The 12784-nt window shown below is 44.6% G+C and overlaps 2 protein-coding genes across 2 annotated transcripts; both read left to right on the top strand.

Annotated features, from left to right (window-relative positions):
* Positions 1-1520: 1520 nt before the first annotated feature.
* Positions 1521-2861, top strand: acp5a (acid phosphatase 5a, tartrate resistant; the record flags this gene model as incomplete). The annotated part of the gene is made up of 5 exons (XM_079998944.1): positions 1521-1605; positions 1701-1900; positions 1985-2109; positions 2201-2546; positions 2622-2861. The coding sequence occupies 5 exons, from the start codon at positions 1521-1523 to the stop codon at positions 2859-2861; spliced, it is 996 nt and encodes a 331-aa protein (XP_079855070.1).
* A 6110-nt stretch (positions 2862-8971) lies between these two features.
* Positions 8972-10800, top strand: LOC307228692 (uncharacterized protein). The gene is made up of 5 exons (XM_079998453.1): positions 8972-9038; positions 9329-9419; positions 9513-9601; positions 9935-10043; positions 10521-10800. Exons 2-5 carry the CDS (start codon positions 9348-9350, stop codon positions 10722-10724), a joined length of 474 nt encoding a protein of 157 aa, XP_079854579.1. The 5' UTR covers positions 8972-9038; positions 9329-9347; the 3' UTR covers positions 10725-10800.
* Positions 10801-12784: the final 1984 nt, after the last annotated feature.

Raw genomic sequence — 12784 nt, forward strand, 5'->3', positions numbered from 1 at the left:
TTGAAGCAAAGTATGTTGATTTGGACTGAAATTATTGTGTACCTGAAGTTCAGTTCCTGTCACAGTAGACAGGTTGCAACTTTAAGGGACACTGTATTTTTGGGAGGATTTTCCTCTTGAGGCAATGTTTTATTATTTGGTGATTTATTTAACACCCTAGTTCCCACTGTAAAATTGACAAGGAGCGTGTTACCTCAATTGACGATCCTGATTTGATGATTACCTATGCCAACAAACAAAGGTCATTTTCAGCTTCACTTAAAAATACCAAAGATACTCTTCACCCTTTGTGTTCTGGAAGAATGTCATCACCGAAAGGAGCAGCCACCTGGAGTCTGTGGTACCATGGGTAAAGCGACAGGTTGCAAAGAAATTGATAGTCTTGTCAAACCTAAAAGGTCCAGTGTGAGGAAATGGGAATGTATGTTATCAAAGACCAGGCTTCATAGGATGTGTACCATCCTTATCTTCTAAGACTGGTATGTGCCTCAGAATTCTTCTACTTTTGTTGGTGAAAGTGGTGGAGCCCAGAACATCTGACCGCACCATGACCAATCATGCTTTAGTCACCTGTCAGGACGCCTCCAGACATAATTTGATGTATGATATCCCCGTTCACAATGTTTTTGTAGTAACTGGAAAAAGGGAAGAAGGTCGTAGCAAATCGAACAACATCGGGCGAGCAGGAAAAAGAAAACCCAGATTAACACTGGTGTGGAAAAGTTTGGGAGTCAGGGCACCAGCAACTATAGCTCCTGTGGGTCACATGTGACCCTGCAGACCCTGAGTCAGGGTGTGAGCAACCCTCACGTCCCGGCGCCGTGGCATCGGAGCCGATATAAAACAGACAGCCCGGCTGAGGCGCTGCCAATGGAGTAACCTGACCTGTCGGGACGCCTCCAGAATCTCACTTGCCGCCATTTGGCCTTATCAGCTGTGAGTGTGTTATCTGTTACAGACACTTCTATCCATCTGCGTTGACACCATCGTGACGGAGGCTTGTTTTGGTTTCCGAGCAGCTTTGTTTTTTTGCTGTGATAGGAGATGGGGGAGGATTCGGTTTCGGATTAATCTCTATAATCTTTGTTTTTGTTTTTTTGCATTGCTGGCGGACATGATGGTCATTTGATCTATGCATACAGGTTTTCTCGACTAAGAGATTTTGAATTTGTTGAAACATTCGCTGAGCCAGACTGCGGTGGATGTACGGATATGTATACATAGAGTGACGCGCGGCTGTGACCTGCTGACCTCTTGGACGGTTACCTTGGTTATCTTGATTGGTGTCTATTTGCTCCAGCTGCAGCCAATCACCGGTCACCTTACAAGGCATAAAAGCAAGAGTTGTAGTGGACTTTGGGGGGGGCGGCGATGTTGGGAGGAAACCTGAGAGGGGAGGGGAGTGAAGGGTTGGTGTGCAGCACAGCGGTGGTTGCATTTTGTGTCCCAATACTGCTGTCTTAACTTCCACTTTTCATACTAGCTTCTGAGACTTGTTTGTTTTAAAGATGGCACGTACCATGTTGAACATCCTATTGGTTGTTGCTGTTGTCCCCATGGCCTGCTGTTACCCGAATGCTTTTGAAGACCTAGCGCTGAGCAGCAGTGAGTAGTGTTTTTTTCTGTACTGTGATGCTACTTAACTCTTGTGCCTGTTCCCGAGTTCGGCGCTGTGACGGTCATGCTTTGTCTCCTTGCAGAAAACAGAACTTCGATCAAGTTTCTGGCAGTCGGCGACTGGGGCGGAGTGCCCTATCCGCCTTACATCACCCCCGTGGAGAAGGCTACGGCTCGGGAAATGGGCCGAGTAGCGGCGCAGATGGGAGCGGATTTTGTTCTGGCCCTCGGCGATAACTTCTATTACACGGGTGTGGACAGCGTGGATTCTCCTCGCTTCAAGGTCTGGCAACAAACAGACAATGGTCAATCTCGTGGGTGGGGTGGTACATGACCCTCACGGGTGTGCTCTGAATATTTTAACCAGGAAACGTTTGAGTCGGTGTACACAGCAAAGTCTCTCAACATCCCCTGGTATGTGCTTGCCGGCAACCATGACCACGCAGGGGACGTCAGAGCCCAAATTGAGTACAGCCGCAGGTCTAGCAGATGGTGAGAAGCGGTTGTGCTTGTTTAAGCTTAACGCCTCCTTACAGCGACGTGTCGATGCTGTCTCGCTGACATGCCGTGTCGCTCTTCGCAGGCGCTTCCCTTATTACTACTACGAGCTCAACTTCCGAATCCCGAATACCGGAAGAACGCTGAGCATCATCATGTTGGACACGGTGATGCTGTGCGGCAACTCGGATGACTTCGAGGACGAGCAGCCCCGAGGACCCCTGCGCGCCGTGGACGCCAACCGCCAGCTCGCCTGGCTGCAGGAGAGGATGGCCCAGTCCAAGGCCGACTTCCTCTTGGTGGCGGGGCACTACCCGGTGTGGTCTGTGTCGGAGCACGGCCCTACAGAGTGCCTGTTGCGGCGACTGCGCCCCCTGCTGGTCAAGCACAACGCCACGGTTTACTTCTGTGGTCATGACCACAATCTGCAGGTATGTTGTCACTGGGGGGGTTGTCTGTATCTCAACCCTGAGGTACAAGCATTAACCGCATCCCTCGCCCCACAGTTCATCGACGAGGCGGACGTCGGCTATGTGGTGAGCGGCGCTGGAAACTTTTTGGATCCCGACATCACCCACTGGCACCGTGTTCCCAAGGATTCCATCAAGTTCTTCACCGGCAAGGCCTCGACGATGGGAGGCTTCGTCCACGCCGACGTCACGAAGGACAAAATGAGCCTGACCTTCTTCCAGGCGACCGGCACCTCCCTCTACCAAACAGTCCTCTCCCGGCGGGATCTGGGCTAGCCAGCGGTGTTACTGGAGGTGTTTATATAGTCTGTATTTTTTTTTTTAGATGTTACTATTTTCAATGATTTGTGATAAGTTTTAGCTTTTGCAAGTAAAAACATAAAATTTTACATGTGAACCTAATTTTAATGTTGGGGCAAAATAAAAGTTGAGTTTCATTCTGGGGCGATGTTTAATCTTTGGTACTTTTAAGACCAGAAGCTAATCACTCATGACTATCTGCCATGCACTTATCTAACAACACTATTCTAAATCTTACTGGATGAGGTGTTCGGTTATGGATTTCCCATGTTCCCCTACGAAGGACTCAGCACATCCTAAATATTGATTAGTCGGCCCTGATGTCGTTCCACAGAGGCCCAAGAACGATGGCTCTCTGAAAGATCATTGACCATTAAGATGGTCCTGTTCAACTATTGACTCACTATCAACTTTGTTTGCAAAATTAAAGCTTCTCAGCTGCGATCTTCTGAGGGACTAATATGACAGACTTCCCTTTGTAAAATTAAGCATTCAAATTTACAAGTTAACGTTTGCCTCTTCTTTAAAAGGCCGGGATGGGGGACAAGCACATGGGTAAATTAGTTGCCGTTTACCTTAATGTTTTTGTATCTTGTACTAGTCTGTTACTTGGACTACTACAAAATGGCCATGTTGGTCAACATCTGGATGTTGAACTGCTGTTGTGGCAGCTCCAAGAGGCTGGGTATAAGGCTAGGAATTGTGCAATGTTCTTTTGTATAAGAGGGAGCCACCTGCCCTGCCAACAGCGGATTAAGATGGATCAGAGCCCATTGGCAGGGCTAAACCCAATGCAATTTAGAGGACAGTGGAGAGATTTTAAATGGCTCAAAGAGGCACAATTCACTCAGGCCTCCCTGGTCATAACAGGCCCTTCATCTCTATAAATTTTTTTTGCTCCTTTTTAAAATTATTCTTATGTTAAGTCATATTTAATGGCTGTCTAAGTACGTGAATGGAAAAATGTAGAGGGTATAAACCCTTAATATCCACATCTCAAAGGCCACTAATTGTTTAAAATGGCCTGGCTTCCTATGTGCTGCCCTGATCACAGCTCTTCCATTTTAGGGTTGAGTGACGCCTCCATTTGTTGTCCTGATCCAATCAGGACAGGCTGAGGGTCACGTGCGGTCAGAGAGCTAGACTGACAGTCACTGCCATCGGCTGAGGTGCAAGTGTCGTCTCAGGAGCAAGAAAAGGTCAAGATCATTTAAGCCTGACTAATGCAAGCTCATTAAGCACCAAGGGGAAATCTAAGTGGTGATGGTCAAACAATTGAGATTGGATTTAAGTATCTCTGGAAGTCGGAGGTGGGAGCGGTGAACAAAAAATTGTTTTTGTTTTATCACTAGAGGAGTGCAGTTGAACATGTGTTTTGTTAAATTGGGTATATTGGGGAGTACATCACTGAGATCAGTGCTTTATTGGATTCTTGGGGAGGCCTTGACTATAAAGACCTATGCCCTAAAATACGGAAATATGAGCAGATTAAGGAAAGTGAGTTTATCAGTGGGCTGATTGTATTATTCACTATAGAGTTCCAGTATTTTGCTGTTTGGCTGATACAGTGAGCCGTCGCTCTACTCTGACCTTGGAATGAATTGATCACTTATTGACATTATCAAATTGATGTTTGAGCGATTATCAAAACTGTTTTATTTGTGGCTTCAATGCAGAGCGGGTCGCCGTCGGGATAGCATTCAACAGCTATTTTTGATTGCAGACTCGGGTAAACTTCCATTATCGTACTTCCTCTTCATCTCCGTGCACCCGTTCTGCACTTCCTATTAGATTCACATTAAGCTTTCTTTCCTGGCCGGGACAGTCCCTCGCCACGAATGTGGGTGTCGGTGCGGAGATTAAAGTGCTAAGATCTGCGGGATGAAGAAATACAATTGGCAAACTGTGTGTCCTTGAAACCGTGGAACACTCACTCCCCAAATACCCAAGAATGTCTGCAAAACCACCTCGTGCTGTCCACTACATCCATCACATCTCCCCAGGCTGAAACATGACGTAGATATTTCCAATACTGCACGTCCATTTGCTGTTATGATCTGACCTTTTTTTCACGCGGCCTGTCCTTCTGTAATTATTCTCCAATTAAACTCATATTATTATTATTATTATTATTATTATTATAAATTTTTAATTTTTTTGGCCTGTTCAGTTAGGCTTGATTCAAGAAAAGGCCTTAGTTAAAACATTCTTGACCAACGTATGCCACTCCCCTGGCTTCACATCAGGGCCATGGTAAAAAATAAATAAATAAATAAAATCATTGGTCTCCGATAGAAAGTAATTCCCTCTGCGTTAAGCTCTCCTTCCAGTGCCATTCTGAAGTCCCTCCGCTCAGATTGACCTGCTGCTGTCCGATCATCTAATTCCCTGGCTCAAAAGTAATAAAAGGACGCTGTATTACAAGCTAAGCTGCATGGGTAATCTTCTCTCCCTAATCCCCCTCCCTCACTGAACGCAGACGTGGGCGTGCCACGAATAGAACCAGGGAGGCCGGTGACGAAAAACTCTGCCTCATGCTGAGCGATCACTTCTTTCGAAATGGTCATTCAGCAGAGGGCAGATCGCTTTGAATCTCCTGAAGAAGCAAAAACAAAAAGACAGGGGAAAAAAAGAGAAAGGAGAAATGAGGAAAAAGAGAGGAATCAGAGGCCGAGGAATCTGGCAAGAAGAAGTTGAGAGGGATTGTGTGTTCAACTTGACAAGCATATTATAATGTGACAATATTATTGTCATTTTTGTCATACATCTTATATTTAGAAATATTTACTCTGAAACTGTTTTTAATGGGTTTTTTTTAAGTATATATGCAATAATGAAAAGAAGATTAATAACACTGTGCTCCACGTGTGTTAACAACATTCATTTATCAACATTCACTGGTAATGACCAAATACCTTGAAATTACATTTTGCATCCAATTCAGTTTTTTACCAAAACACCAAGGGGGCTCAACTTTATTATTTTGTCGTACTTTTTATTGAAAATATGATGTTCTAAATGTCTTTTAATAGAGACTCTAGTTTTTTTCCCCTCATTTTGAACATTTACATTGTTACTGCCTCCAACTGCAATAATTTCATCCTTACAAGAGCAAATCATTCCGAGGTGATTTTAAATATCTTCAGTATCACAACTGAACCTATGGCCTGCCTGAACAGAAAATCTATTAAGAGACGCTTATCTGCTGAAAATAATTACTTAGTCTCTCTCCCCTCCTCAAAGCCTCCCCTCTGCAACACTGCGTCCTGCATCATGCACCAACAGCATCATGCTATTTCCCTGTAGGTATAATAATGAAATTTAACGTGTGAGGGATATCACCAACGTCATAATTTCTTCACTGACACTTTTATTTTCTGTTGACTTTGACACAGGCTGAGCCAATTATCTTCTGGACAGTTATTCTGTGTTTTTCGCCTGTCTGGCCGTGTCTCTGTGTTTGTCCAAGCCCAGCCGCATCTTAACCGGGTGCGTGTGCAGCAACCCACGTCCGGCCCAGACCTACAGCACACCGTGTGCGACTGAGAAGGGCGATAGAGGACGCAACCTTGGCACAAAAACAAAGAAACGTTCACGGATAAAGGCGCTCCACTTTGCCGCCGGGGGGGCTTCCTCATCTCTCCGTTGCCGAACAAAACTGTCTCAGGTCCCGCGCTCAGTCATCTCCCGCTCCTCGGAAAAATGCGGAACGACGACGAAAAAGAAAGCGTGAAGCTGTGCCGACACGAATCAAACGCTGACCTCGAACCGCTGCAAGTCCTGAGCCAATTACTGTGGTCGTTGGTGACAATCTTGGATTAAGAGGAGTAGATTAATACTACCGTGTTACACTGACAAACCCGTGACCCTCAAACCAATTTAAATAAAATTAAAACCACACAGAGCAAACGGAACAGTTAAGAAATACTTTATGTGAACGGGCTTACACAGAGCGCTTGGATCGTTTCGATGAAATTGGCCGCTTCTGCTGTGAATACCTGGCCTGAGCGGCGGTGGTAACATTTGGTGACCGGCGCCTCAGGCCTCGCTCTCCCTGGGGATGGGCTGGTTGGGATAGGAAGGGCTCATGTTCAGGGCGGAGGGGAAGAAAGACGGGATGTAAGGGATGACGGCCAGGAGGGGGCTGGTCTGAGGACTCTCGTGCGGAGGCGTCATGGGGATGATGACGTCATCCTGGTCCCACACGTGGAAGGCGTTCGGGTGGGAGTGGGACAGGGTAGCGGGCATGTGCGGCGGGCTGACTCCGTTCACTTCGTGTTTATTGAGGTCGTCTCCAATGGGGCCCAGCAAACAATCTGCGGAAGGTGGGAGAGATTTTTTATTGTGATTTACAACTAAAATAGAAACAGTGTTCACAGTGGTGATTACAATACACGCGCTTTAATGCAGCCTTGCCAAATTACATTTCCTCCAACTCATATAAAAATGAAGAGTTTAAATTAGTTTTGTTTTTTAACACTAAATTCTCAGGGCTACACCTAATATCTATAAATAGGAATATTCACTTTTGTGTTCTGGGTTAGTGGTTGTTGTAATTGGCTATTTCAATATCAATTTGATAACATCTAGAACTAAGAGGTTTGATCATCATTGGAATAGTATGAGAAATGAAAATTCACATTTACTGAATGTACCTGCACAAAAAATTCATTGCTATGGCAAATATTTCACAAGATATACTTTGACCAACACTTCTGATGTATTACCCAAAGGATGGATCAGTCACAGATACAGGACAATTAGAGATCATAACATTAAAAGGCCCCCCACCCAAGTAGATTTCCCAAATAATTTATGTTTTGGAGAAACACTCACCTGTTATGTCAAGCATCAGGTCCTTGATGAGATGTCCCACTATGGCATAAGCCACAGCCACCACCACCAGGGCAGCCATCAGCAGGTACAGGACTGATTTGGGGAGCTGGATAATGTCCCTGGGTGGAGGCTTGTACTCCTTATACAGAGGCTCCACGTTGTGAACCAAGAACTGGAATGAGTGTCCTCCATCGTCCGTGTAGTTGAAGCTGTTCATACTTCCAATCTACATCAACATCCCCACACTGTCAGTCAGGCAGTGGCTCCATCCCTCCCGAAAGGATTCCTTTCCACCAGTTGGGTTCATCCACCTTTGGTCTCTGAGCTTCACAAATAAGTAGTTTTCATCATGGGTCACTCAGCCCATTGTTTTTTATATTTTATTTGTTAGAGCAATTGATTGGCTGATTCTATTTTTTTTAGTCATAAGTTATAGTAGATTTTGAAATTGTTCGTTTAATATTATTGGGAAATTAAAACCTGGGGTGCAGTTAACAGTTAAGATGGTATTATTTGTAATCATGGAGAAATATCAAGAGTTCACTTACCAGTCAAAGCAAATTTTTTCCCCCAGTTTCCAGAGAGATCAGGCTGCTGTATTTAAGGTAAACCCAGTGCTGTACATATGATTTTTGTTTGTTTTGCAGTCAGAAATCACAAGGAGATGGGTCCTTTGTAATCAGGCGCCACCGAGAGGGACGTTCGGAGGCGACTGTCCACGGTGCTGAAATAATCCCACTGAACGCTGAGAGCCGAGCGGGGTGGAGCAGGAGGAGGGGATTTGGATTCACATCATAAAAACACCACCCATTCCACCTGCACGGTGGAGTTATTATAAATGGCTCATATCTAGTGACTGATAATCTTTGTTATTTTTTTAATTATTATTATTGTTTTAATAAATTAAAATAATGTGGTCACCAGTGGGTGGGAACCCATGCAACATAATGCGTCATTCGGGTAATGTGGGAATTATGAACGACGTTTTACCCGTTGAAAAAACTTAACGTAACTTAACGTAAAAAAATAAAAAATGAAACGAGAAAAAAGAAACGTCAGGAATATAGTAAGTAAAACGCATATATTTGTTGTGAAATGCAGTGCACTGTGCACTTTCTTACATCCCACCACTGTTAATGCATGAGGCGCATAAAGCCGACCTGGACGCTATTCAGCAACTTGGAAGCTCGTAGTTCCAATCCTTCCCAGATGACATGAACGCAGCACAAGGCAGCATTCCCCCCCCACAAAAAACTTACAAACTGTCTGTCAACCGGTGAAGTTAATAGTTATAATAGTGTAAAAAAAACATTTAAAGTAAGTGGGTGAAAATCTTTTAAGGCTTTTTTGAGTCGTATTTTACTAGTACAATAATGAACTGGAACAATATGTGTTTGTATAGGCTGAACGGCAAACCGCCAGCGTGTAGTAATATTTAGAGCTAGCTTAGCATTAGCACTAACACGCGAGTCTAAGTAATGGAATAACCTATACATTCACATTTTCCAATGACCTAAACATTCACATTTTCAAAGTACGAATTGGAAAAACTTGGACAAACCTTGTCCTGCTAATTTTCATCCCCCCACGTGTCACGGTTCACACAGGACACGACATTGGCAGGACATGGAGGTGTTCGACGAGCTGCCCTCCACCTCGCACTCCACCCCGCGGCCCAGCCATGGAGATGGTTTTCAGGTAGAAGTGACTATTTCGCCAAATTTTTTGGACACTTGAGCGTCCACTTTAAGTCATTGTCATTGTTCTCGACAAAAACACCACAAAACAAAGAGCGAGCCGGACGAGCGAGAAGCCCTCGGCGCAGACCAGGCTTCCTCCCTGGAGCAGCCCTCATGTTGGGGCATCAACACGGAGAACAGGTGGAGAGCTGCAGTATTCTGGCACTACTTCTACTAGCTTCTACCTGTACCTTTTTTTTTTTTGCAAATAAGAGCTCAAGCAGGGCATTTTCAATATATACAAATATAAATCCCGATTTAACAAAAATAACTACATAACTGTGTTGCCATGGGGCGGTGTAAAAGTCGAAAGGCCTTGAAACTGAACACACATAAGTAAGTAGCGGAGCCTTGAAAAATCGATATGTTGTCGATGGAACAGAGGTTCTATCCAAGTTTCTGTGACGTGACGTTCTGATATTTTCTTCGCTGGCGTTTTAACCTGGATGTAAATCACACCTGTGGTCGTTCAAGCATCGATGACATCAGCGTAAGAGTGCAGGACCTGGTGGGGAAGATCAACGTCAGACGCAGCGAAGATCAGAAGGTGATGGACGGCTTTCAGGAAACATTAGTGCAGAAGGTAGATCAAATTCTAATTATCCTGTATTTATGTTCGTCGACCATTTCAGCATTGAAATCACACTGTAATATATTCTGGCTGTGTCGTGGAGAATAATTCATAATTTCTTCCTCCAAAAGGCAGCAGTCGAGGTGGATTGAGTTACAGGTAGACCTTATTGCAGAGCGACAAGCCAGGTTGCTTTTGCAAAAATAACTCCCTTTTCAGTTTATTCAAACACAATGTATAGAATCTTTTTCTAACTCCTCCTGCATTCCTTTCTACAGTATCGGTGGTTGATGGCAGGACCCCTTTCCTGACTGCCTTCCACATCTGCTTCTGATTGTGGCATACCCAATGCAAACCGTGTTTACTTATCTGTTGACGTTCCTTAAATATGAGCTTAAAAGTAAAATATTGTTGTGAGATCAATGCATATTTGTAAAATAATGTGTCTAGAGATCCTTCGACACGCTGACTGCCCCCCTCCCCCTACAGGTGACGGAGGTGTGCCGAGAGATGAAGGACCACTTCTACTCAGTCTACGACAAAAACAGTGAGGAGATGGAAGCCAAGCTGCTGGAGCTGTCGGGGGTTCTGGAGAGTTGTAGAAAGCTGAGTGATGAGCTTGTCAGAGCCAGCCGGGCCCTGGCGGGTCTCAGACAGGTCGTGGCCCTCGGCCATACTCCAGAACAGCAATAAAAGGTGTTCATGTATTATTCTGTTTTACTTTAAATATAATATAACTGTTATAATATAACTGTTGTGCTTGGAGACAAGTGGATACAGGCCAGCTGACCAGATACGTTTCTGTTCCGATAAAAGTTTAAATGCATTAGTCCACTCTCTGTTCTGGGGTTCCCCGGGGTTCATTAAAATAGCTCTGAATCCAGATCATTTGAGCCTCATATCACCTTCTCTCAATACAGTTTTTAAAGCTTCAAATAAAATGTTCCCTTTACAAAAGGAGGTCTTTTTGAATGGCACTCATCAGTCAAATTAATCCTTTATAACGTTATACATTTCAAACACACCCTTTTGAATCCCTAAGTGGGGCACCGCTCAAGATATGCAGTACTAACTGCAACCATTCATCACAATGGAATTGGCCCCGAAAACCCAGAATATATTAAAAAAACAAAGTGGCTCTGCCAAAGGAGCTTCCGGCCTTTGCGACCAGTTGCTTTGGCAATAAGAGATAAGGAATGCAAGTACAGTGAAGCCAATGAAAGACGACATAAGAGCTCATTTAACACAAGCGTTAACTTGTCCTTTGTCTTTGCTCTGTTGGATTTAAGTAGGATTAGAAAAGACAAGTACAGTTAATATTGGAGTAAATCTGTATTTACATGCTCTTTAATTTAAAATAAATAATGTACATAGGAAACTGTAATGGCTTGTAAACTACTGACCCCTGGTGGTTAATAGTGTTTATTAGACGCAGACCTAATCTGTTTTCTGTCTGCCATGTATTGTTCTCCTGATCTCCCAAAATCCCTCTAAATGAAATGTTAAAATGGTTTCTTTTGTCCAATAACAAGGGCCTACCCTCATAGTGTCGACTGTCCAGCACCATAACGTTACGGAGGATTTGGTACGGTTGGATGATTGTGTTTTTATAGGAACTTTGGCCACCACTATAAATTACCAACACTGCACTGCCATTTTTGTAGCACAACAGAAAGAGGAGAAAACAGTACAGAGAGAAACTGGAGATGAGAGAGAGAGTGAGAGAGAAAAATAAAATAAAGCCTTCCCGGGACTGGACAGGACTGCAGCCTGATTGTTATCGCAGCACATCGGCCATCTTCTTCTGCATCACCTGGCTTCCGGCCAGCACCACTCCAAACTGGATTCTGGCTGGACAGCGACGAAAAGGCCAGAAAACAAACTCAACCTTTCCCACACAGACGTCTAATTACCGACTAAAAGCTGAAATGGTAGATTTAATCGATGTAGCCTTCGATGGCGAGATTACTACAAACATATTAAATGTAAAGAAAGCACCATGCACCTTTCCAGAGGGTACTGTTGAGCAGTGGAGGCCGCATCACCAGGCCTCCCTCAGACAGCTGCCGAGAAGCTGGACAAAGTGGACCAATCTACAGGGAGTGAAAGCACTTGCAACGTCCGAAAACAGAATTTAGACTCATTAGTTGCGGTCTTTTCAGGTCTTCGTTCTGTGCTCCAGGAGGAGACCGTTCCAGCACCACAGCGGTGTGTTTCCACAGGGATGATGTGGCTCTGTGGCCAAGGAAAGCGGTATGGGGATGGGAGGGGGAGGGGAGGCCGTTGACATGGATGTGTGGTTCTGGATTATGTACTGGATACCGAATTACCGCTTCACTTGCTCAGAAATCCAACGGCAACGCCCATGAGGGACCGGCCAGACACACGCAATGGACATACACGCGCGATGGACCACGCCCACACATGATCTGTTGGAGGATAAACCCGATTTGTCCCATCATCTCATCATTTTGCCCCGACACCGGTAAGAAAGTGCTTATATTATCATAAAATTATCCTGTCAGTTATTGCAGCAAGGGCCCCAGCTGGTGTCTGTGGGTATAGACTGCAGGAGACGTCGTCATGGTTACCCGTATGTGTATTGTTGTTGTTGTTGTTGTTTATTTATTATTATTATTATTATTATGACGTTTTTCTTAGAACACAGTCACGCGTCATTGGGTAACGTGGTACATGAGGCCTCTTCTTACCATGACACTCCGTCCAGAAAGTCACACAAGCAGCAGGAACTG

This window comes from Zeus faber, assembly GCF_960531495.2.
Source record: "Zeus faber genome assembly, chromosome: 4".
Classification (NCBI taxonomy): domain Eukaryota; kingdom Metazoa; phylum Chordata; class Actinopteri; order Zeiformes; family Zeidae; genus Zeus; species Zeus faber.

What these genes read in the sequence shown, in the direction of transcription:
- LOC307228692 (XM_079998453.1), top strand. Translation starts at nt 9,348, where the DNA reads ATGGAGGTGTTCGACGAGCTGCCCTCCACCTCGCACTCCACCCCGCGG. An exon ending in GCCATGGAGATGGTTTTCAG is followed by an intron (nt 9,420 to 9,512) that starts GTAGAAGTGACT and finishes CACAAAACAAAG; the next exon opens with AGCGAGCCGGACGAGCGAGA. An exon ending in GGCATCAACACGGAGAACAG is followed by an intron (nt 9,602 to 9,934) that starts GTGGAGAGCTGC and finishes TGGTCGTTCAAG; the next exon opens with CATCGATGACATCAGCGTAA.